Source organism: Astatotilapia calliptera, chromosome 3 (genome assembly GCF_900246225.1).
Source record: "Astatotilapia calliptera chromosome 3, fAstCal1.2, whole genome shotgun sequence".
Lineage (NCBI taxonomy): Eukaryota > Metazoa > Chordata > Actinopteri > Cichliformes > Cichlidae > Astatotilapia > Astatotilapia calliptera.
Genome location: NC_039304.1, coordinates 29593109 through 29618879, shown reverse-complemented (window position 1 = coordinate 29618879; position 25771 = coordinate 29593109). Strand labels below are relative to the sequence as shown.

Sequence of the window (25771 nt, the reverse complement as noted above, 5' to 3'; positions counted from 1 at the left end):
TAGTATGTCACTGCTGCCAGCTGCTGCTTAGAGGGTGCACGACAGATAACCTGTTACTCTGGTGAAGGATCTGCCTTTAAGTGACCCTAAGTCTCCTGTTCCCCTTCCTCCAACAAAACTCATCACTTTAGGTGTTACTGAAAATTTACTCTGATGTGAAGACCACATCAGAGCTGCTACAGCAGCTGGTGATGACTCAAACAGGGGTCCAGCTAAGATCCATACAGACACAAAAGGAGCTCAATGAGCAGAGTCTTGTAATTACAGTATGTCACCACTAGATGCCAGCAGATTACATGTTTTTCCCAGACATAATTATGTTAAAACTTCATGTGCCAAGATGACATCCAGTTCAGTAAGAAAGCAACTTTTCTACTATTACCCCCTTATATTAAAACTAGGAGTAGCACTCACTGGTCTCTTTATCAGGGACACACAGCAGTGTGACTGTGACATAGAGATCAGACTGTTTGGTTGAATTACCTCTCTGCCTTGTACTTTGCCCGGTCGCTTCATCGTCCCGTCATCCCCTTAAAATCCTTCTCTCTCTGAAAGTCCTTTTATTTGAAAAAGGCTACTGTACAAATATTTACACTCATTTTATCCCAACATAAGTCAGATTGTTTCTTTTCTTCATATCGTTGCTTCTTTGAAGGGGAACCCTTCTTAGACAATAAAACGTACTGTATATGAGTCTGAAGGTGCAGCCACAAATAAAAATTCCTTCCAGGTTTGAGAGAACACATCAGTTTGCCTGAGGATGTAAATTACACACTAGTCAATGTATATTCATGAGCACAACACTGTACTTGTTGTACTCAATAGTGATGTGCGATACCACTGATTTCCTTTCCGATCCGATACCAAGTAATATTCAGGGTGGTATCGACGATACTGATCCGATACCGATACTTTGTACAAAAACTTTTATTTATTGTATCTCAAATTATAGCGTCATAATGATTACAGGACATCAGATTACTTGTTCTTATCACTTAATAATGCAGAGTTCATCATATAGAAATAAAAAAAACTGAAGTTGTGCTATTTGAACACGTTGCCTGCCTGCAGCACTGAAGGACTCCGTGAGAGACGTCTGTCTCGCCCTAGCAGCACCTGTCCCTGTCCTCCTCTTCAGTTCGCCTCAATATACGCTCGTCATATTCTGTGATATGATTTACTCTGAGGTGTTTGACAAGGTTAGTGATGTTGCCACAACCATACATGCCAACCCTCTCGATTTTTCCGGGAGAATACCGAATTTCAGTGCCCCTCCCGAAAATCTCCCGGAGCCACCATTCTCCCGAATTTCTCCCGATTTTCCACCCGGACAACAAAATTGAAAAACCATATCGCAGAATTCATAGCGCGGCCCAGCCTATTCCAGTTTCCAACAATGGCTGCAGCTACTTAGTTTTAATATTGCTCTTATTACTCTTTCTGGGTCGCAAAAAACCTTTAACATATTTTCAGGTGAGAATGTAGCTGTGTAAACTTCAAATATCTGAGCCGATCGACACATCGTCTTCAAACTCCCGCAGTCTTTCACTACTCAGGTTAAACATGTATAAGTCACTTTGATAACTTAAAAGTGTTGTTTGGCTTTTTCAGTGTTTTATTTGTTCGTGAGTAAATCGGTTTGGCTGAGATTAAAGTTATTCGATTAGATTAAATTAAATTTAACTTTATTAATCCCTCAGGATGGTTCCTCCAGGGTTTTCACACAGCTGAATAAACGTCAAACAGAAAACTAATTAAACAAAGTGTGAGACGGTCGAGAGTTTACACCAGCGCCCGGTTATATTTTAGATAGCAAGGAGCAGACGGCAGAGTTTCACTCCACCAAGGGAGCTCGTGACGTACTACCTGGCTTTCTTTAGACCGCGAAAGCCGGGTCCTCAGGTGGAAGCAGCCTCTGAATTTGGACACCCCCGCTATTTACGGGCCGGCCAATAATAACGGTGACATTTAACGTATTTTATCCGATAAATAGACACTGTAAAATGTATTCATCACCCCCCCCCCAACAGCCCTTTTGAATGTCTCCCTAATTCTGATGTCTCAAGGTTGGCAAGTGTAACAGTGTTTATGTGGTATTATTCCACTTGCCACAAATATCAGTGTAATGGGGAAACAGCGCCCCCCTCGTGGTGTGGCTGGTTAGGTGAGGCTGGCTGCAGTAATCGCTGCCAGTCTGCCGTAGCCATACGAGAGGTGAGTTGTATTGTTCCGCACACGATATAGCTAAGTAGTACAGACACATAAAACATGTTTGATTAGCTGATGAGCACTGAGTGTAATAAGTGCTTAGTGGACACATGTCTAACATCAGTTTTATGTACTTTTCATTTGTTTATTAATGTATGAAACTGTATGCTAAAGCGGAATGCTAATGAGATGTTCTGCCGTAGTGTGCTGTGCGGAGTGGTGTGTGGCGAGCCATTTGCACTGATACAACACCGTTGTTTCCATTCAGGTACATCACTTGTTGTTGCTGTTATTTTATTGTATATTAAAAATTTTAATATTGCTGCAGTAATCGCTGCCAGTCTGCCGTAGCCATACGAGAGTGTGCTGTGCGGAGTGGTGTGTGGCGAGCCATTTGCACTGATACAACACCGTTGTTTCCATTCAGGAAATAAAGTGGCAACGATCGATAAGAGACTCCTTGTCTTTTTAAAAACACGACACAACGCAGAGTCGAGGAGTCTGTTTGGGCCGAACTGTTGCAGCGGGATGAAGCAGAAACCGGTTACACAAGTATGGCCACAATACCTCACTTTTTTGCCACATGTATCGCAAACCACGTCTCAGCTGTTTGTGGAGGTAAAATACATCCGCACAATTACGCTCAGCCATTGTTGTGAGTGCGCGCGCCAAGGGGCTGCGAGACATTTATACAGCCGTATTTTGCACATGACTATGAAAGGCGGAAGAGGAAGTAGTTCCTTTGAATGTAGACAATCCGAATGTTATAGTTTCTTTTCACTGTGTTCCTGTTAATGATAAACTACAAATTTACCCTAAATTACTAAAATATCGATATTTTAATGTGAGAATCAATTCTAGAACATAAATGATTGGTATCGGAGGAATCGATATTTCAGGATCGATCTGCACATCACTAGTACTCAATACAATAACCTCAAAAAACTACTGATATCTATCTTTTATATTTAAAGACTAAAAGAATTGATGTCTTTATTTCTTTATGTGCACATTTCTGTATATTCAAATGTGCCAGATAAAAGCATCTTGGCCTTCCACAGAGGCTATTAGGTCTTTCTCTTAGATAGTCACAGCCATGTGTGCACATATAAGGTCATAACTTAACCCACTAGAAAGCAAGAAAATCTTGCATCATGTAGGCTAACGTCTGTAGTGTATTGCTTCATTGCTGGAGGGTCTTTGGTTAACTACACTTTTTTGGGAAATTGAGGATTTAGCAGTGGCAATAACACAAGAATCATTTCAACAAGAGGAGAAACACCAAAATTACCAGCTTCCCAGCTGTCCCCATCCTGTTTCCGTACATTAGTGTATGTATTTTTTTTTAACATTTACATTAAAATAAAATAAAAATAATAAATAAAATACATTAAATGTGCAAAGAAAAAATGTTTTTGTTGACTGTTTATTTTTATATTTGTAATTATTTTAATTTTGTAATTAATTTATTTAAAGTGGCTTTAACAAGCTTCCGTAACAAACCTGTCAAATAATGATTGGTGTAAAACGTGCAGAAGTTGAAACCCCGCCCCACTTTTCACTGCTCTTTCCCTTCAATTAGTTAAAAACTCCGCTGTGCACCTGTGGACTTCATCTGGAACTGTCTTTCCACTGCTTTTTGATCACATCGTTTTTTCATGTTTGCCTGGGATACACAGAGAGCCTCTTTTGCTAACAAAGTAGCCCGTTGCCACCTGTCCTTGCATGTTTTTACAAACTCCACCACAGTAGTTTTAGGCACACAACCACTGAGAAAACTCTCCTTCAGCACCTTTAGCGGACCCCGCACGTCATGTCCAAACACCAGGGTAGCTGGGCTGAACCCCAAAGACTCCTGCTTCGCATCACGTATAGCGAACAATACAAAAGGGACCCCTTCATCCCAGCTTTTTCCGGTGTCGTGGCAATACTTACTCAACATCGCCTTGAGAGTTTGATGCCACCTCTCCAGTGCACCTTGTGACTCTGGGTGATAAGCACTAGACACAGAATGAGAAACTCCAAAGGACCGTAGAGTCCGATTAAAATCCCTGGACATGAAATTGGTACCCTGATCTGTCTGCACGGTTTTCGCGAGGCCAAAGGTGGTAAAGAATTTGACTAGTGCTTTGGTAATGCTTGCTGTCGTGATTTTCCGCAGAGGAATCGCCTCTGGGTATCGAGTGGACACACACATTATGGTTAACAAGAACTGATTCCCTGCCCGCGTCTTTGGTAAGGGGCCAACACAGTCTACCAGGATATGCTCAAAAGGTTCACCGACAGCAAGGATAGGACGTAGGGGGGCGGGGGGCACCGCCTGGTTCGGTTTACCCACAAGCTGGCAAGTGTGACAGGTGTTACAAAACTGCACTACATCTGCTTTCATTGCCGGCCAAAAGAAATGCTGCAGTATACGGTCATATGTTTTAGTGACACCCAAATGACCTGACCATGCGTGATCATGTGCTAACTGCAGCACATGCCACCGCAGACTGGTCGGAACCACCAACTGCCACACTACGCTCCAGTCTTCTCCAGGCCTTGGGGTCCACTTGCGCATCAATAAACCTTCCCAAACGAAAAATGTCTGCCTCTTGCTCCCCTCACCTCCCTTATCCTGAGCTGCTGCGGTAAAACACTGAACTAATGAAGGGTCTTCTTTCTGAGCCTTCACAAGTGCTTCCCGGGTGAGCAGAAAAGGAGCTCCAGACACAGGAGCTGGCTCAACCACACTGTGAGCTAACTCTAAGGCTCCATTATCTCCCTCATCGGTGCAGGGCATCACATCCTTCTCTAGAATAGAGCCAATCACTGATTCTGACAAATCAACCCCCCCACGCTCACCGGGAACACATCCGGGTGCTGCAGGCTGAGGGCATCTAACACAGGCTCTATAACAGGATTGTTGGTCACCTCAGGGGTAGGGTAAACTTTCCCACCCGCGATATCATTTCCCATTATAAAATCCACCCCATTAATCGGGAGAGAAGGCCGCACACCCACTGAGAAGAAACCACTCACCAGCTCACTCTGTACCCAGATACGATGGAGGGGAGCAGGCACAAAACTCATCCCAACACCTCTTACAATGATGCTAGAGTCACAGTCAGACTTCTCATTAAATTCAAGCACACTAGCTAGTATGAGGGACTGTGAGCCACCAGTATCACGCAGAATGGTCACTTCACGCTTATCCTCGGTCTTACCAGAAAGCGAAACTATCCCCTTAAAAATGAAGGGCTTAAAACACTCATCCGGGGTCTCAGGGGAATGGGGCCTACTGACAGGAGGCATGGTTTTAATCAGCCCAACCCCTTTTGGTTTACGTGAAGTCGAGACTGATTGTTTCCGTCTGTAAGCTTCACAATCTGCGATCAGGTGGCCAGACTTAAAACAGAAAAAACACTTTCGGTCTGCCTTGGGACGAAACACAAGTACCTCACTCTTTGGGTGCTGTGCAACTGGCACCTCGCTAGCCTTCACTGGGGCATCGCGCCGGTCATACCTACTGACACTGGTTTTATGGACGAGCGCGAACTCATCAGCCAGCGTCGCAGCCTGCTGTAGCGAGGAAACCTTCTGTTCATTAATATATACCGCGATGCGCTCAGCAATGCAGTTCTTAAATTCCTCTATGAGCATTAGTTCCCGGATCGAAGCCAGGTCAGTGGCTTTGCAGGCCGCACACCACCGATCGAAAAGAACACCTTTTTCCCTGGCGAAATCAAGATAGGACTGACCCTGACCTCTTTTCAACCCCCGGAAACGCTGCCTATAGGCTTCTGGGACCAGCTCATAGGCCAGCAGGATAGCCCTTTTCAGCTTGTCATAGTCCAAGCTGTCCTCAGCTGACAACGAGGAACAAACTTCTTGAGCCTTACCCGCCAGCTTACATTGGAGCAAAATGGCCCATGAATCCCGTGGCCAGTGCAAGGCCGTGGCTATTCGTTCAAACGACTCGAAGTAGCTGTCGACCTCAGTGTCACAGAACATCGGAACCAGACGACTGTTTTTCCCTACGTCAAACGGGGTGTCTGCCTGACGAATGGAGGCAGTCGGAGGAAGGGAAACCTGCCGGAGTTCCAGCTGTCGCAACCTCACAGCTGTCTCTGCCTCCACCTCCACCTTCCTCAATTCGACCTCTCTGGCTCTAGCAAGCTCTGCTACTAAACGCCTAAGCTCCAGCTCTTTCTTTAGCTGGAACTCCCTCTCACGGTCCTCCTTTTCTACCTGGAGACGAGCCAGGCGTACACGGAGCTTAGCATCCTGCTTCGAGCCTTCACTTGATTCAATGGAGAGGGGTTCGAAGCGAGGCAATGTCATGGGTTTGTCCTCAGGCAGCCCCTGATCAACAGGTGTCCTCTAACACTGGATCCCAACTCAGTCAACAAATACTTGGACCTTTTACAAAATTCTCAACGAGTGACGAGTGGCTACTATGAGCATTTTCATTCATCTTCGACTCAGAATTTGGGAAGAATGACAAGTCCTGGAGTTTGGAGTGCTCTACAGACGGTTACACTTTCAGACATAACTCAGTAGCCAAGGCGGTGTCAGGTCCTCGTACCTCTCAGATTGGCGTGTACCTGGATTACAGATCAGGTACTCTGTCGTTTTACTGCATCTCTGACATCATGACTCTGCTTCACAAAGTGTGCACAGTATTCACTCAGCCTCTCTATCCTGGCCTTGGGCTGAAGGAAGGAAGCTCTGGCTGTTATGCAGAAGTGAAGAAGTTGTGATGCCAACTTTTTCACCTCTACCATGTTGATTAATGTCTTTCAAGACCTAAAATAAGCAGTGTAGAAACCTGTGAGCTCATTGAATTTGTTTGACACTTATTTGCTAAATGCTGAATGACTCGCACTGTTTGGATGTGGATAGACGTACCAGGTGCCCCACTGTGACAAAGGACATTGGAATTGTAAGATTTTGTTGCTCTAATTAATCTATGCTTAACAGTTTTTTTTTGTTTGTTTGTTCTTTTAAAATATTGAGTTTATATTCACTTTTTCAACTGCATGTACCTTATTGTCGTTGTTCCATTTTACTACTTTAATGCTTGGGAGGGATTTCATAAGGAAATAAAGTTGACAACATACTGCACATAGGGCTTATTGTACTAATGATGAATGGGTTCAGATGAAGTCAGTTTTGCAGTCAGCTATAGGTACAGAGATGCTGTATTGCACTATGACCAAAGTCTAGAAGATGGGAAAGATTATTAAATACTGTAAACTCTCTGAATGCAGCTGTATTCATCAGTGGACCTGTACCGCCGGTCAGAGGAGGAGACGAGAGATTCAGCAGGTTGTTTACACTGAATAAATGGCTTATATCAGCATGTACTGACCACTCAGTGCATTTTATCAACAATTTTAATATTTTTTGGGAACGCAGGCATCCGTTTAAAGCAAATGGATTCAATTTTAACAAGTCAGGGGTGAAACTTTTCACCTCCAACTTGTTTTATTCCATACATCATCCATCTGTGCTTGGTGCCAAGGCTGAGATAAACGAGGAGTTATCTCATAAAGAGGAACAAACAGTACTCCAAGAACAGACAAAGCCCAGCAGAAACCTTGAGGAGGAGCTCCATCTGCCCCCACCTGGGAAGAGCCTCAGAAAGGAGAGACATCAGAGGCAAGAAGAGGGGTCCCCATTTGTCTCCAACTCTCTCAACAACACCAACGACCAGGACCAGGGACCACGACCTTCTCCAGTCCCCCAAACCCCTGACAGGCCATCACCATCCTCCCCCTCCCTTTCTCCCTCCTCGCCACACCTGAAATTCACTGAGCAGATGATGGAGCGGGTCAATGCTGGGCTCAGATCTACCCCCCGGCCCAATCCCTTTTTGTCCCCCATAAGCCCCCCACCAGAGCAACCAAAGGTTCGCCATCGAGCCCCGCCCTCAGAGCAATCGAAGCCCCCCTTAGTTCCTCCTTACCACCTTCATGCTCTGTCTCTGCAGTCTGATGTGTGAAGGGTCCGGGCTGCGAGGATTATGGCAGTGGTGACTTCTCCCAGGAGAAGCTGAGACCCGGTTTACTAGAAGGTTTTAACATTTCTGTACTTTTAGGTGACAGAAGGAGACATGTGGCCTGGTCAAAACACAGAGAGCGGCACTCTAAAAGACCTTTAAATATAGTAAACATACCTTGTGTGCCACAGACTGCTCCCAAACACGAGGGGGCAAATAATACCTCTAAAACACTCAAGTTGGCTTCATTAAACGTTAGATCTTTAGCTGGGAAAACATTTTAATTTAATCACTGAGCACAGCCTTGATTTTATGTTTTTAACTGAAACTTGGTTGGACCAAAGTAACAGTAGAGCTGTTCTCATCGAGACGACCCCTCCTAACTACAGTTTTATCAGTGAGGCCAGGGTGAGCAGGAGAGGAGGGGTTGCTGTCTTATTTAACCTTTTAAAGCCGGTCGGAGCAGGCACGCTCCATTTTGCGTAACTATTTTTCAATCCCTGTAGAACCGGAACCGCGTAAGCTAGCGCAATAATTTTTTTTGCATATAAAACCGGAGGAGTTGTATTTACATCTTAAGCCATCAGCTTGTCCTAGGTCACGATTTCCTTCCACATATAGCTTTGCAAATATTGCATAAAAAGCGCTTGCAGGAACAAAAACATAATATTCCAGAAACACGCTTTGCCGATCCGATTAGCTGTTCGTAATAGGGCTGCCACAAACGATTATTTTGATAGTCGACTAGTCACCGATTATTTTTGCGATTAGTCGACTAATCAGATCATCCATTGGACATACAGCTTATTGCACCAGCAGCATCTGCTCTTATATAACTATCATTAGCTTACAGCTTTAAGTGTTTAAGGTATGTGCTAACTAAAAATAAAGACAAGATGATAGTTTATTAAATTTTAATGAAATCTGCAGATTGTTGTGGTTTAATAAACTCCTTGCTATCTAAAATATAACAGGACACCGGAGTAAATTCTTGAGCATCTCACACTTCTGATAATCAGCTGTCTGCTTGACGTTTATTCAGCTGTGTAAAAACTTTAATCTCAGCCAAACCGATTTACTCAGGAACAAATAAAATACTAAAAAAAAAAGCCAAACAATAACATTTTGAAGTTATCTAAGTGACTTATATATATATATTTAACCTGAGTAGCGAAAGACGGCGGTCGGTTTGAAAACGATTTGCCGGGAGTCCGGTGTTCTCACGGCTCTAGTTAGCCTAGCCTAGCCTCCGGCTAGCTATCGAGCTAGTGGGTAACAGACGTCTCTGAAAACGTCGGAGCACTTTTGAAAATATGTGGTGTCTTGATAAACTGAGCAGATATTTGAGGTTTACACAGCTACATTCTCGCCTGAAAATATGTTAAACATTTATTTTGTGACCCAGAAAGAATAATAAGAGTAAAACCAACTAGCTGCCACCATTGTTGGAAACTGAGCTGGGCCGCGCTATGAATTCTGGGACACAGCTTCTTCTTCTTCGGGGTTTAACGGCAGTTGGCATCCTTGTACATGCAGTGCTGCCATCTTCTGTTTCAGTCTGTTATTACACTCTTAAATCCTGCTACTTATTCCTGCGTCTTTCAGGATCTTACAAAGCTTCAAACGACACGTCGACTATTAAATCAGTCGTCGACGATTTTGATAGTCGACGTAATCGTGACTAGTCGACTAATCGTGGCAGCCCTAGTTCGTAACACTTCGCACATTGAAACAGACATAAGCGTGAACGATCGCATGTCCGCCATCACCTGCCCAAAACCGTAAGTGACGTCATTTTTGCGGAAAATTTAGTTTTTTACTTGTGCGCCTTGTGCGGTGTTTTTAAAAGTTATCTTTGACTTTATGACTTTCTGTGTAGTTTCTGGGATGCTTAGGACTTAGGACTATTGCAGTGCTGGAAATAGTTTATTTTGATCCATATGCTGCTTTTTTGCAAATTGGCATTATAATATTTATTTATTTTCGTTTTTCCTGCAGTATATAAAAATTGGTGTATTTCAAAAATAAAACTATGAAGACACTCAAAATAAATTTCCTGTGGTGGGAAACTATTTTGTGCAACTTTTTTGTATTTACAGTTTTGAGAGATAAACCTCTTAAATTTCTCTAACTAGAAATATATGTTAAAAAAACAAAAACGATTTAAAATGTTTTTGTAGTTTATTGCACTTTTTTGCAATTTATGTAATTACTATGCACTCAATGCATACATATTATTAAAATTTGGGCTATAATGGTTGTATTGATGTATAGCAACTTGAAATGCTCCCAAAAATGGCTCGACAGCATGTAAAAATATAATATCAGCTCTGGCGGACTTGGTTCTATGGTAGGTCTTAAAGGGTTAATGAATCATTTCAATGTAAGCAGCTATCTCCTGGAAGTTTTCAGTCTTTTGAATATGTGGCTTTACAGCTGAAGGCCCCATCCAAAGTTGTGTTTCTTAATGTTTACATGCCTCCTAAATACTGCACAGACTTTTTTAATGACCTCAGTGAACTGCTGTCTGTGATCTGTGTTGATTTCGACTGTGTAATTGTTGTTGGGGATTTTAACATCCATGTGGACAACCCTCAGGACAAAGGGACTAAAGACCTGAGTAACACTCTGGGCAACTTTGGGCTGACTCAGCATGTAACAGAGGCCACACATAATAGAGGACACACTCTTGACCTACTGATCTCCAAGGGCCTGAGCATTTCAAAGGTTACTGTGTCTGATGTGGGCCTGTCTGATCATTACTGTGTTTTCTTTGAAAGTAAAATCTCAGCCCACATAAATATATCAACAGCAGTGATCACAAAACGGTGTATAACTGAAGACAGTAGTGCGATTTTACATAGAGATGGCGCCGAGTATGGCAGCCTCGTCGCGAGCTCCCCAAGCAACAGCTGTTTTCTGTGTTTAATTCTACTTTTCCTTTATTTTTTCACGACTAGCACATGTCTCCTTGTGTACGACCGACAAACCTTACTGGACATAAAAGACGGTCTTTCTTATAACTTTCCGGAGTTCAAGTTTTGCAACACGGACCCTCCGTTCGCAGACCCCCCATTCATCTCACCTGAGACGCCTTTGTTCTCTGGCCCTGGAGACCGCAAACGCGGACGCAGAGGGAGAAGATCTGGCGTTCTGGTTCGACTGAGACGGCGCACTAACAGACCACCGTTACCCAGTTTATTACTGGCTAATGTGCAGTCTCTGGAGAACAAGCTATGCGAGCTTCGGGCACGGATCTCATTCCAGCGAGAGATGCGGGACTGCTGCGTGATCTGCCTCACAGAAACCTGGCTATCGGACAAGGTACCGGACTCCGCAATACAACTATCGGGGTTCTCCGTGCATCGCGCGGACAGGTCACAGGATCTTACTGGGAAAAGCAGAGGCGGTGGTGTGTGTTTCATGATCAACAACAGCTGGTGTGATTATGCGAACGTGCACCCGGTCAAATCCTTCTGCTCACCGGACCTGGAGTACCTGATGATTAAGTGCCGGCCATTCTGGCTACCGAGGGAATTTACAGCAGTGATTATTACGGCTGTTTACATTCCCCCACAAGCCGACACTGACCGAGCACTCAGGGAACTGTACAGCGCGATCAGCAGTGAGGAAACCGCACACCCAGAGGCAGCGTTTATCACAGCCGGAGACTTTAATAAGGGAAACCTGGAGAAAGTCTCACCCAAACTCCACCAACACATCCATTTTAACACTCGTGGAGACCGGCTACTCGACCACTGCTACACCTCTTTCCGGGATGCGTACAAAGCCCTCCCCCGCGCCCCATTCGGCCAATCAGATCACCGCTCCATCCTGCTCCTGCCCGCCTACAGGCAGAAGCTGAAACAGGACGCTCCAACCCGGAGGGCGGTGCACTGTTGGACGGACCAATCGGAGTCTACGCTGCGGGACTGTTTTGATCACGCGGACTGGGAAATGTTTCACGTGGCTGCTAGGGACATTGATGAGTACACAGACTCAGTCTGCGGATTTATCAGGAAATGCGTGGAAGATGTCGTCCCATCCAGAACAGCTAAATCCTTCCCAAATCAAAAACCCTGGATTAACGGAGATGTTCGCGCGGCACGGAGCACCGCCTTTGCCTCCGCGAACACATCGGACTACAAACACGCACATTACCAACTCCGGAAGACGATCAAAGCAGCCAAACGTGAGTACAGGGACAGGGTGGAGCAACAGTTTGACAACCCTCGGAGTATGTGGCAGGGACTAAACACGATCGCAGACTTTAGAGGGAAAACCAGCACACCGCAGACCACAGCCTCTCTGTGTGAGGATCTAAACGTATTCTACGCTAGATTCGACACAGCGAACACCACGAGACCGGACAGTGTGCGCACCGCGGATGACGTCAGTGCGCACACTGTGTCTGAGGAGGATGTGCGGAAGTGCTTCAGGAAGGTGAACGCACGCAAAGCTACTGGTCCGGACGGGATTCCCGGCCGCGTCTTCAAGTCATGCGCGGCTCAGCTGGCTGGAGTGTTCACACACATCTTCAACCTTTCCCTCTCTCTGTCTGTAGTCCCAGCCTGCTTCAAAATGGCCACCATCATCCCTGTACCCAAATCCTCCACCATCTCCTCATTGAACGACTGGCGACCTGTAGCCCTGACCCCCATCGTGAGCAAATGCTTCGAGAAGCTGGTCAGGGACTTCATCCGCTCTGCACTACCCGACTCACTGGACCCTCTACAGTTTGCATACCGCCACAACAGGTCCACTGATGATGCCGTAGCCCTGACACTACATACTGCCCTGTCACACCTGGAGAAGAGAGACACGTATGTGAGAATACTGTTTGTAGATTACAGCTCAGCATTCAATACCATCGTTCCCTCAAAGCTGGACAGGAAACTGCAGGATCTAGGACTGAGCAGCTCCCTCTGCAGCTGGATCCTTAGCTTCCTGTCTGACAGACGCCAAGTGGTCAGACTGGGCAGCATCACCTCATCCCCCATCACACTGAACACTGGTGCTCCACAGGGGTGTGTACTGAGCCCTCTCCTGTACTCACTCTACACCTATGTCAGGAACTTAGGGATTATCCTTGATCCTGCTCTTACGTTAGATAGTCATGTTAAATCTCTTGTTCGGTCTTGCTTTTATCATTTAAGAAATATTTCTAAATTGAGCTCTATAATATCCTATACCGAACTGGAGATTGTTATTCATGCTTTTATCTCATCACGACTGGACTATTGCAATTCCCTGTTTACTTGTCTAAACAAAGGTTCTTTGGAGCGTCTGCAGATCGTTCAGAATGCTGCAGCAAGACTTTTGACGAAAGCTTCTAAATATTCACATACAGTGGGGCAAAAAAGTATTTAGTCAGCCACCGATTGTGCAAGCTGCCCCACCTAAAATGATGACAGAGGTCAGTAATTTGCACCAGAGGTACACTTCAACTGTGAGAGACAGAATGTGAAAAAAAAAAATCCATGAATCCACATGGTAGGATTTGTAAAGAATTTATTCGTAAATCAGGGTGGAAAATAAGTATTTGGTCAATAACAAAAATACAACTCAATACTTTGTAACATAACCTTTGTTGGCAATAACAGAGGTCAAACATTTACTATAGGTCTTTACCAGGTTTGCACACACAGTAGCTGGTATTTTGGCCCATTCCTCCATGCAGATCTTCTCGAGAGCAGTGATGTTTTGGGGCTGTCGCCGAGCAACACGGACTTTCAACTCCCGCCACAGATTTTCTATGGGGTTGAGGTCTGGAGACTGGCTAGGCCACTCCAGGACTTTCAAATGCTTCTTACGGAGCCACTCCTTTGTTGCCCGGGCGGTGTGTTTTGGATCATTGTCATGTTGGAAGACCCAGCCTCGTTTCATCTTCAAAGTTCTCACTGATGGAAGGAGGTTTTGGCTTTAAAATCTCACGATACATGGCCCCATTCATTCTGTCCTTAACACGGATCAGTCGTCCTGTCCCCTTGGCAGAAAAACAGCCCCATAGCATGATGTTTCCACCCCCATGCTTCACAGTAGGTATGGTGTTCTTGGGATGCAACTCAGTATTCTTCTTCCTCCAAACACGACGAGTTGAGTTTATACCAAAAAGTTCTACTTTGGTTTCATCTGACCACATGACATTCTCCCAATCCTCTGCTGTATCATCCATGTGCTCTCTGGCAAACTTCAGACGGGCCTGGACATGCACTGGCTTCAGCAGCGGAACACGTCTGGCACTGCGGGATTTGATTCCCTGCCGTTGTAGTGTGTTACTGATGGTGACCTTTGTTACTTTGGTCCCAGCTCTCTGCAGGTCATTCACCAGGTCCCCCCGTGTGGTTCTGGGATCTTTGCTCACCGTTCTCATGATCATTTTGACCCCACGGGATGAGATCTTGCGTGGAGCCCCAGATCGAGGGAGATTATCAGTGGTCTTGTGTGTCTTCCATTTTCTGATGATTGCTCCCACAGTTGATTTTTTCACACCAAGCTGCTTGCCTATTGTAGATTCACTCTTCCCAGTCTGGTGCAGGTCTACAATACTTTTCCTGGTGTCCTTCGAAAGCTCTTTGGTCTTGGCCATGGCGGAGTTTGGAGTCTGACTGTTTGAGGCTGTGGACAGGTGTCTTTTATACAGATGATGAGTTCAAACAGGTGCCATTCATACAGGTAACGAGTGGGGACAGAAAAGCTTCTTACAGAAGATGTTACAGGTCTGTGAGAGCCAGAGATTTTCCTTGTTTGAGGTGACCAAATACTTATTTTCCACCCTAATTTACGAATAAATTCTTTACAAATCCTACCATGTGAATTCATGGATTTTTTTTTCACATTCTGTCTCTCACAGTTGAAGTGTACCTCTGGTGCAAATTACTGACCTCTGTCATCATTTTAAGTGGGGGAACTTGCACAATCGGTGGCTGACTAATTACTTTTTTGCCCCACTGTATAACACCGTTGCTTATGCAGTTACATTGGCTTCCTGTCGAATTTAGAGTCCATTTTAAGATTTTGGTTTTAACTTTTAAGGCTCTTCGACAACAAGCACCACCATATATTATTGAACTTTTACAGCCCTATGCCCCTAGTAGGTCTCTGAGGTCGAGTAGTCAGGGCCTACTTGTCACTCAGTATACGAGACTGAAAACTAGGGGTGATAGAGCTTTTGCTACTGTGGCCGCCAGACTGTGGAATTCCCTTCCTCAGGACTTACGATCCGCTGATTCATTGATTACTTTTAAAAAACAGCTAAAAACACATCTTTTTAAAATTGCTTTTTGTTAACTTTGTTTGTATTTTGTCTTTTAATCTGTTATATCTTGTAAAGCACTTTGTGATTTCTATCTAGAAATGTGCTATATAAATAAAATTTTACTTACTTACTTACTTACTTACTTACTATGACTGCACAGCCACTAACAACTCCAACATCATTGTGAAGTTTGCGGACGACACTACAGTGGTGGGTCTTATCACCAACGGTGATGAGACGGCTTACAGGGAGGAGGTCAGCGCCCTGACCCACTGGTGTCAAGACAACCATCTCACCCTCAACGTCGCAAAGACAAAGGAGTTGATAGTGGACTTCCGGAGGTGCAGAGAAGTACACACCCCCATCACCATCAACGGCGCTGCTGTGGAGAGAGTGAGCAGCTTCCGGTTCCTTGGGGTACATCTGGCTGAGGATCTTACGTGGTCAGTACACATAAACAAAACAGTGAAGAAGGCGCAACAGCGCCTCTTCTTTCTCAGGAGACTGAAAAGATTCGGCATGAGCCCCCGCATCCTCAGGACCTTCTATCACTGTGCCATTGAGAGCATCCTCACTGGATGCATCACCACCTGGTATGGCAACAGCACCGCCTACAACCGCAAAGCTCTCCAGCGAGTAGTGCGGTGCTCTGAACGGATAATTGGAGGTGAGCTTCCCTCCCTCCAAGACATCTACAGGAAGCACTGCCTGAGGAAAGCGGGGAGGATCATCAAGGACTCCAGTCACCCCAGCCATAAACTGTTCAGACTGCTTCCATCAGGAAGGAGGTTCTGCAGCATCCGGTCCCGTACCAGCAGACTGAGAGACAGCTTTTTCCACCAGGCCATCAGACTGCTGAACACGTCCGTCATAGACACCTCACCTCCACTACTGGAACTTCAACATTATGCACTACATACTGTAAAGTAATGCCACTGTTTTGCACATGTCTCAACTCTGTATATATTATAAAATATGTACACACACACACACACACACACACACACACACACACACACAGAAATTTTTTTTTTTTTTTTTGCATATACTATTATATATTGTACATATATTTATTAGTTTCAGATTTAGCCATTCGTATATTTTGCCTGTTTATGTTATTGTATTTTGCACAACTCTGTTGCTTGTGAAGCTCGCACACAAGAATTTCACTCGCATGTGCTGTACCAATGTACCTGCACATGTGATGTGACAATAAAAGTGATTTGATTTTTAACCAGGTCTTCCCATTAACACCTGATCTGTCCAGAGGTTCAGTCAATGAGCTCGTCAATAGCTTCAATGCAAAAATGTTAAATGTAATGGACACTATTGCTCCCATTAAGGTGAAGGTTATCTCTGGAAGGAAAAAGTCTCCATGGAGAAACTCCACACTGGTGAAAAATGAAAAAAAAAAAAAAAAACAGAGTGTAAGAAAGCTGAGCGCAGATGGAGAAAAACCTCCAGGTTCATTATGACATCTATAAAGAGAAACTTCACAATAATAATTTAATTATTATAATAATAATAATAATTTACAACTGAGGAGTGCAAGAAGGTCCTACTTCTCTGACATCATCACCAAAAACAGTCATAATGCTCGGGTCTTATTTTCTACAGTTGACAGGCTAACAAACCCTCCTGTGTCAGTGGCAGCTGCACTTCATTCAACCATGGCCTGCAATGACTTTGCCAAATTCTTCACAGACAAAATCCAAAAGATTAGACAAGCAATTGGTACATCAACAGCAGATCCAGGATATGTACTGTGTCCACTGAAAAACTGTTTAAACACCATCAAACAGTTTCACCCTATTAACAGCAAAGACCTGGAGGACATCTTAGGTCAACGGAACTCCTCCTCCTGCTGTTTAGATGTCCTGTCAACAGGTTTTTTCAAAAAGGTCTCAAAGACTTTGGAGTCAGACCTGTTACAGATCGTCAACTTTTCTTTATTATCAGGTGTGTTTCCAGAATCACTAAAAACTGCTGTAATTAAACCTATACTGAAAAAGGACAATCTTGACAAGACACAAATGAACAACTACAGGCCGATCTCAAATCTCCCATTTTTAAGTAAGATCATTGAAAAAGCAGTTTCTCAACAGCTCAATTACTTCTTAAAACAGAATAACTGCTATGATGCCTTCCAGTCAGGTTTTAGACAGAACCACAGCACTGAAACCGCTCTGACCAAAGTGTTTAATGACATATGTCTGAATACAGACAGTGGAAAAATGTCAGTCTTAGTTTTGCTGGAAAACTAGTCCATGCATTCATCTTTAGTAGGCTTGACTACTGTAACAGCATCTTTACAGGTCTACCTAAAAAAAAAAAAAAAATCAGTCAGACAACTACAGCTCATTCAGAACTCTGCTGCTCGAGTCCTCACTAAGACCAAAAAAGTGGACCACATCAGTCCAGCTCTGAGGTCTTTACACTGGCTGCCTGGCCGTCAGAGGATAGACTTTAAAGTTCTGATGCTGGTCTATAAAGCTCTGAATGTTTTAGGACCAAAATACATCAGTGACCTCCTGACCCAGTATGAACCTTCCAGATCCCTCAGGTCATCTGGATCCGTTTTTTTTAATCAGTTCCCAGAGTCAGAACCAGACACGGAGAAGCTGCATTCAGCTTTTATGCTCCTTATATCTGGAACAAACTCCCAGAAAGCCTCAGATCAGCTGAAACACTCAGTTTATTTAAATCCAGGTTGAAGACTCACCTGTTCTCAGCTGCATTTGAATAAAGCACCAAATCCACACTTTTAAGCTTAAATTTCAAAACTTATATTTTAACTACTGCTTTTATCTACTGTTCTGATCTTATCTACTGTTTTTTTAATCCATTTTAAATCATGCTTTTTATTGTTTTTGTTTTTTAATGTCTCTGTAAAGCACTTTGAATCACCTTGTTGTTGAATTGTGCCATATAAATAAACTTGCCTTGCCAGTGTGCGATGGCCGAACCTGTTTCTTTTCGTGGAGATAATTTCTCCTGCCTTAAAGAAAATCTCCTTACATGGAATAGAAGAGGCTGGAGTCCACAGAAACTGTAGAGAAGCAGGTATACGGTCTTCCTGGGTTCCACAAACTGTCAGCTAAAGAGAATAAATAAATGAAATTGCTGCACATTTTGCAGAATAACATTGTTACGTGTCTGCAGCCTGTATGTTTTCTTTCTCTCTCCTTTTGTTTTCCATTCCCTTAGGTACACAGACTGCAGGCTGGTGTCAATTTGGGGATCTCCAGCTAATTAGAGGAAGGAGGCTTTGATTGGACAAACCAGGAGTGCACACCTTGATAACGAGACTCACGTGTGGCTCTCTTCCTTCTATGCTTTGAATTGTTTGGCACATGTGTAAAGCTGTTCTGGTGTATTTCCTTTGTTTCATGGTTGTGGTGGGAGTAAAGTGGACTAGGTAAGTTTGGGGACCGCATACACTTATTCACGTAGAGTCCTCTTTTGTTAAAAACACCAGGTAAGTAGGTTGGTGCCACCTGTGTAATTTTGAGCTTGTTTTGAGTTGAGGATTAGGGTCTTTTCCCCCTGTTTTTGTTTTTCTAGGATAATAGCTCAGTTAAGTTTTGGTTTTGTCTTTTTGGTGGGTTTTTTTGGCACAACATAACTGTCCCTTTCTCCCCCACATTTGTTGTTTGAATTTGGGTTATTTGTTTTGTGAGAACGCTGCCATTAAACTTTCTGTTTAGAACACCTGTACCGAGTTCCCAGAGTAGTGTTATCCCCTCCTGCCCTCGAGGAGATGTAAAAACATTTTAAGATTATTTTAAAAATAAAATATTTTTGTATAATATCAAATGTAAAGACTCAAATGGAAGTTATTTAATGATATTTATATTATGAAATGCAGGTTTTTGACATTTTAAGATTTTTACATTTTCAGATAAAATAAACACGCACAAAACAAAAGCAAACAACAAGAGCACAAAGCTCGAAAACTCACCCGACTGACCAAAATCGACTCAAAATAAAATACTCCCACGTAACAGAACCTCCTCTCTTCCTCGCTGGCTCCATATCTGTAGGTAGAAAAATCAGTGGTTTGCTATCTGTCACCATCAAAACACTCCACAAATCCCACGAATGTTTCACTTACTTATAAACCAATGAATCAGGTACCGAAGCAGTTAGGTTCTAAATGAAGCTTCAGACGTCACTGATCACGTGACTCTGACCAAACGAATCAAGTTTCGACACAATGTTTCTGAAACAGTGTGGTGATTTTTTTTTTTCTTTTTTTTTTTTTTGGACACACTCCCCAGAGCGTCAGCTTTAAGTGGGCCGTCACTACTTCGAAGCTTCGACACACAGGACATATCACTACTCACAGGTGAATTGCAGTATCCGTGACTATTTGCGGTGCCTTTCATTGGACTGCACTTTTGAATTGGTGGGTCTCAAATTACAGCTAGGGTTTTAGTTGAACATGTACTCAAAAGGATCAGGGCCACTGGGGCAAAAAATGTGTATCGGAATTAATGGGTAAAAAAGTAAGGTAAAAGTGAAAAAGGTATTAATCTTTTTCTTCTTTTTTTTCCGGAATAGCAAAATGACTTGGCAACCAAATTTGTCCGTCTAGTTCACATAGTCTGCTGTCGAACCTCGTATTTTCATTTTTGTATTGTTTCCGTAATCTGCAGTTCAGCGGTTTCATCTGCTAGTTCGTAACTCCCACAGTAATGATGAGTCGGAAACGCGCGGATTTTGAAGCCCCGCCTCATGCTTCGCCGCTTTTTCAGAGAAAACGAGAAGTGTTCTTCGTGTGGATTTCATCCAAATGGCAGAGAAGTGGCAGCCGCAGTGTGGCGTCGAGTTGGAGCCGAATCAGTTTTACTGCTCGGTATGTCTGGACCTGCTCAAAGATCCCGTCACCATCCAGTGTGGACACACTTACTGCAGAAGCTGTATCGAGGGGTGCTGGGACCAGGAAAAGGAGAAGGGAACGTACAGCTGTCCTCAGTGTAGGGAGGCCTTCAGCCCAAGGCCTGTCCTCGGGAGGAACAACATGCTGGCTGAGGTGATGCATCCACGGTGCTGCTTTTGAAAATAAATAAATAAAATTACCATTTATTTGGGGTAGCTAGTTAACTAAAGTTAAAATATTCAGAGCTCAGAGAAATACTTAATGAGAAATATTTTTCTTTTTCTAAATTATTCTTTCTGATATTATCATTATCCAATTTCTAGTTTGTTTTCATTTACAACATTTATAAACAGATTTTCATTAATGGTGTGGTGGTTTGCTTGGTTTGATTCTAGTCTGAGACACATCCCTTTGGGTTGAGTCAGGAAGGGCAGCTGGTATAAGTATAAGTGAGTACAGTGAACTCATTGTTATGTTTAAGAAACCAGTTTGAGATGATTTGAGCTTTGAGATGGTGTGTTAGCCTGCTGGAAGTAGCCATCAGTAGATGACATGCTGCGGTCATAAAAGGATGGACATGGTAGGCAACAATACTTTGGTAGACTGTGGTGTTTCGGTGATGCTGTGTTTGGACTGGGGGAGGCAAAGTGTGCCAGAGGATATCGCCTCTACAGCATTCTAACACAAACCGGAACTGATGCAAAGCAGGATGGATCCATGCTCTTATATTGTTCATGCCAAAGTTGCAGGAGAAATGTGTTCTTCAGAACCAGCGACAATCTTCTTCAGTAGTCTAATTTTAGTGAGCGTGTGTGAATTCTGGCCTGAGTTGTGTGTTCTTTGCTGTGGAAGTGGCTGTTGCAGATCATCTGCTCAGTTTGAAGTTCAGCAGGTGATCTTGACCATGTCTACATGCCTAAACGCAGCGAGTTGCTGCCATGTGTTTAGTTAATTAGATATTTGTGTTGAAACGAGCAGATGAACAGATGCACCTCATAAAGTGTCCAGTAATCATAATTTTATATTTTCTTTGGCATGTCATTAGATTTTCTTGTGGGTGTTTGCATTGTCTGCTCTTGTTACCCCTAAAATACTTAAATGAATTATATTATCATCATAGCACATGCTTTCTAAATGATAGTGCTGTCTTAAAATAAATAACAGATTTTTTTATAGTTTTAATTTGTATAGTTATAAAGGCTAATGGAAGGTATATTTGCTATTTGTGGACTTAATTGGGATGCTTTTGCTGACTTCATCCTCTTTCCGTTCTAGTTTGATTCTGTTTGTCGTGCAAAACCTTTGACCGCTTTTATTTGATCGCTGTAGGTTGTAGAGAAGCTGAAGAGGACAGTAACCCAACAGGCCCGTCCAGCTTCTTCTCTTGCTCCTGCAGGACCAACAGACATTGCCTGTGATTTCTGTTGTGGGACCAAAAGAAACAAAGCCAGCATGTCTTGCCTGACCTGCTTGGCATCGTACTGTCCTGCTCATCTTGAGCCTCACCACAGTTTTCCTGTGCTGAAGCTTCACCAGCTGGTGTCTGCTACAGTGCCACTTAAGGAAAAAATGTGCACAAAGCACAACAAGCTGATGGAGGTTTACTGTAAGACTGATCAAAGGTGTATCTGCTATTTGTGCACCTTGGACGATCACAGGCGCCACTCAACAGTGTCAGCTGCAGCAGAAAGAGCTGATAAACAGGTAGAGACAAAAAGCCAATGTAAATCTGGAGAGTGGTTGAATTTGACTCCTGTGACTGAAATATTCACAATGACACATTCGTGGTTGCTTCTTACAGGTAAAACTTGGTGAGATCCAGAGTGCAGTCAAGCGGAGATTCCAGGAAAGACAAGAGGAGCTGAATGAGCTGGTCCAAGCTGTGAAGGACTTCGAGGTGTGGAAATAAGACTAGAAAACATGTTTCTGCTCTGACCACAGCAGTGTCTTTTGTACAGGTTCTGACATCTGGCAGTGAGAGCTGATAAGCATGACGGTCTGTAATTGCAACACGTATTCCTGCATTTTGGTGTATTTAATACACTGGTTACGTTTGTTTGAATTTATTTTTTATTCATGTTTATTTGCCAGGAGCAAAGTGAATTCAGAAAACTTTCTGATATGTTATGTTATGTTTTTAAACTGAACCTTCTTTATACATTATATATAAACAGATTTGTTGTCAGACTGCTGTGAAGTCCAGTGACGAGCTCTTTGACGAGCTGATCTCCTCCATCCAAAACAAACGTGCTTTAATAAAGGAGTTGATTGAAACTCGGCAGAAAACTGCAATAGCTGAGGCAGAAGATCTGCAGATGCAGCTGAAGGAGGAGATAGCCACGCTGGGGAGAAGAGATGATGACCTGGAGCAGCTTTCTCACACAGTTGACCATATTCATTTCATTCAGGTAAAAAGTTGTGTGTTCTCAACCTACCCATCTTTCTTTTTATAATTGTCACCTAACACACTGTAGCTGTGTCCAAAAATGTCGGCTGCATCCTTCGGAGGACCCGGCCTTCGCGGTCTACGTGGGCCGGGTCCTTCAAAGGCCGGAAGTGCGAGGCTGTGAAATGGGACGGTCTAGCCTTCTGATTAGCGTCGCCGCTGTCTCGGTGGAGTTTAATAAACTTGGCCGTCTGCTCCTTGCTATCTAAAATATAACAGGACACTGCCGTAAATTGTCGACCGTCTCACGCTTCTGTTTAATCAGTTTTCTTTTCAACGTTTATTCAGCTGTGTGAGGAACCCACCCGATGGATTAATAAAGTTTTATTTAATCTAATAACTTTGATCTCAGCCAAACCGATTTACTCCGGAACAAATAAAACACAGATAAAAGGCAAACAATTACATTTTTAAGTTATCTAAGTGACTTATATCATGTTTAACCTGAGTAGCAAAAGAGCGGGGGTCTGAAAACGATGAAGCTGGGAGTCCATTGCTCTCGCCTGCTGGAGTGACCATTGAACCCCACGGCTTGCTATCGAACTGGTGGGTAACAGACGTCTCCGAAAACGTCGGCACGCTTTTGCAAATATGGGATGGCTTGATAAACCAAGCAGATATTTGAAGTTTACACAGCTACTTTCTCGCCTGAAAATAACATATTTTCAGGCGAGAAAGCATACCTGTGTGGATCAGCGCACTTGTATTCAAATGGTTTCCACATGTAATGGTCTGCAAGAGGATGTAGAGAGCCATAGCCCCGTCCCCCAGGGCATGAAGCAGGCATGGAGGAGATCCAGGCCCCAGACATCCAGAGGCCCCAGAGTGCGAGAGCCCAAGGAGGACCACCGGAGGGGCATCCGTGCCACCCTCATGGGAAGGACTGAGGATCCCCAGACAAGGCGTCACCCAGTAGCCACCGAGCAGAAGCTAGAGGGGGCTGCACCGGCATGCCCGCCGGCTCTGCCGGCAGCCAGCTGTGCCAGAGTGAACTGAACCGCAGGCGCGAGGGCCCCCCGCACCCCGGAGGAGGCCTGACTGAACAACAGGCTCTGGGCCCCGCCAGGTAGCCACCGGGAGTGAGCTGGTACATACCTGAGCGCCCAGCCCCGGACACCAAGAACCACCTATTCACCGACCCCTGAGGGCATCAGTCACCGCAGGGAGTGTGGTGAGGGGAGATAGGCCTTGGAGGGCCTGGGAGTTCCCAGAGAGGTGGAGTCTAAGACCCGACCTGACATTTAGACACAGACACAAACATGCATTCCCACCCTCATGCACACATATACAAACACTCAGTACTCACCCAACATAAGGATTGACATAAATGGACATGTACACACAATCACACTCCCCAAACATACTCTATACCCCGGGTCCAGGTACCCTCGCCCCCAGAGGGGGAAACAGAACCCAGACCCAAGAGATGTTACCTTTCCCCCCCGGGGTGGAGGCAAGCAGACAGCCCCAGGCTCCGCAGCAGCAGGGAGGCCAATCGGACAGCCAACATCTCCTCCCAGCCCCCCCGCCCCGATGGCTAGCAGAGAACTGGGGTGTGTGAAGACCCCATACCTCCCTCCTCCCGCTCATGTGTAGTGTTGCTGCGTGTTGTTCTAAAGTGCATTTAAAACAAGGGAGAGCATGGTGCTGCTGCCAGAGAGCAGCAGGTGTTAGCACAGCCCCTCCTGAGAACCCTCAATGTCTACATGGATTTAAAATTGAGAGGTGGGCACCAGCGCCAGAGGTAGGTTTGAGTACACAGACCGTCCACTGGACGCCGTTAACGTGCCCACCCTCAAGGCCCTATATATATATGTGTGTGTGTGTGTGTGTGTTATGAGAGTGTAAGTAATGTGGATGTCTAAGTTGTGAGATAAAATTGAGGCACAGGTGGCCAGAATGGGACAGAGGGGGGGGGGGGGGGGGGGGGAAATGTCTCCCCTGCACCCTTGTGACACACCCGCACCCCAAGGCCCTACCTGTGTGGGTGAGTGTGGTGGAGTGGGAAGAGGGAAGTAGCTGGGGATGGGGAGGAAAAGGAGGGAGGGGAGGATGCCCTTTTGTCATGCGCATTTGTCAGCCGCATTTGAAGGAGTCAACGAATTGGGACAGCCTTCGTCGCCTGGCTGTGACGTAATCGGCCTTCAAATGCAGCCTCCAGAGGATGCAGCCAACGTTTTGGGACACAGCTTCTATTATTTCATTTCAGTATGACACAATCATCATCTATAGCTGCAAGACACAAGTATTAGAAAAGTCTTCTAGGGAACATTACAGCCAAGCTTTAATTTTTGTGAAAGCCACTGCCTGATTTGCACTACTTTGGAATGTTGTGTGCCTCGTATATGGAAAGATATAAACATAATGAATTGAGACAGAATGTTCCATGTAACATGCAGTTAATATGCTTTTTCTGTTCTGACTTGTCATTTTTCCTCTAGATCTTCCAGTCTCTCTCAATCTCATGTGAATCGCCAGACCTGCCAACAGGCGCTGTTGTTCGTCCTAAACGTTCAATGGAAGCGGTGACTGACTATGTGTCTGACCTGACATATGACATGAAAAACCTTCTGGAGACCACATGGCCTGAGATCTCTGCCACAGGTGGCTGAAGGATATATTAAATAAGCTGAGTACCAGTTCCTCTGTTGTCTGTTACATTTTATATATAAATATATTTTTCCCCTGTTAGTGTCTGTTACAGATGTTGTGCTGCCACCTGTGCCAAAGACCAGGGGAGAGTTATTGCGCTGTAAGTAAAACACTTAATACAGATCAGTATATCAAAGCAGTAATCACTTAATAAATACTAGAAGGCTGATGATATTCCTGGTTTGCTTGTCTATCAGATCACTGTCCTCTAACACTGGATCCCAACTCGGTCAACAACTGCTTTGTCATTTCACAAGAATCTAAACGAGTGACGAGTGACTCCAAAGAGAAATATTATTTATCTCACTTGGACAGGTTTGGAGGTGTGAAGCAGGTGCT

At 44.3% G+C, this 25771-nt stretch overlaps 1 protein-coding gene and 2 long non-coding RNA genes across 3 annotated transcripts in view; all 3 read left to right on the top strand.

Moving 5' to 3' along the window:
• The first annotated feature begins 2190 nt into the window (after window positions 1-2190).
• On the top strand, window positions 2191-2762 carry LOC113012967 (uncharacterized). Its single transcript, XR_003270780.1, has 3 exons — window positions 2191-2214; window positions 2412-2476; window positions 2636-2762. It is a non-coding gene; the product is annotated as an uncharacterized LOC113012967 (long non-coding RNA).
• A 3935-nt stretch (window positions 2763-6697) lies between these two features.
• LOC113019201 (uncharacterized) overlaps window positions 6698-25771 on the top strand; it is a 20116-nt gene continuing 1042 nt past the window's right edge. Inside the window, exon 1 of the long non-coding RNA XR_003271976.1 lies at window positions 6698-7104. This is a non-coding gene — a long non-coding RNA (uncharacterized LOC113019201). The remainder of the gene's footprint in view (window positions 7105-25771) is intronic.
• The window catches only part of LOC113019196 (tripartite motif-containing protein 16-like), a 7753-nt gene continuing 731 nt past the window's right edge, over window positions 18750-25771 (top strand). The window contains exons 1-9 of the mRNA XM_026162746.1: window positions 18750-18870; window positions 19733-19800; window positions 20210-20487; window positions 21664-22038; window positions 22136-22231; window positions 22509-22742; window positions 25222-25384; window positions 25473-25532; window positions 25630-25771. The exon at window positions 25630-25771 is cut by the window's right edge and continues 731 nt beyond it. Of these exons, the coding sequence (XP_026018531.1) occupies window positions 18806-18870; window positions 19733-19800; window positions 20210-20487; window positions 21664-22038; window positions 22136-22231; window positions 22509-22742; window positions 25222-25384; window positions 25473-25532; window positions 25630-25771 (1481 nt within the window). The 5' untranslated portion in view covers window positions 18750-18805. The remainder of the gene's footprint in view (window positions 18871-19732; window positions 19801-20209; window positions 20488-21663; window positions 22039-22135; window positions 22232-22508; window positions 22743-25221; window positions 25385-25472; window positions 25533-25629) is intronic.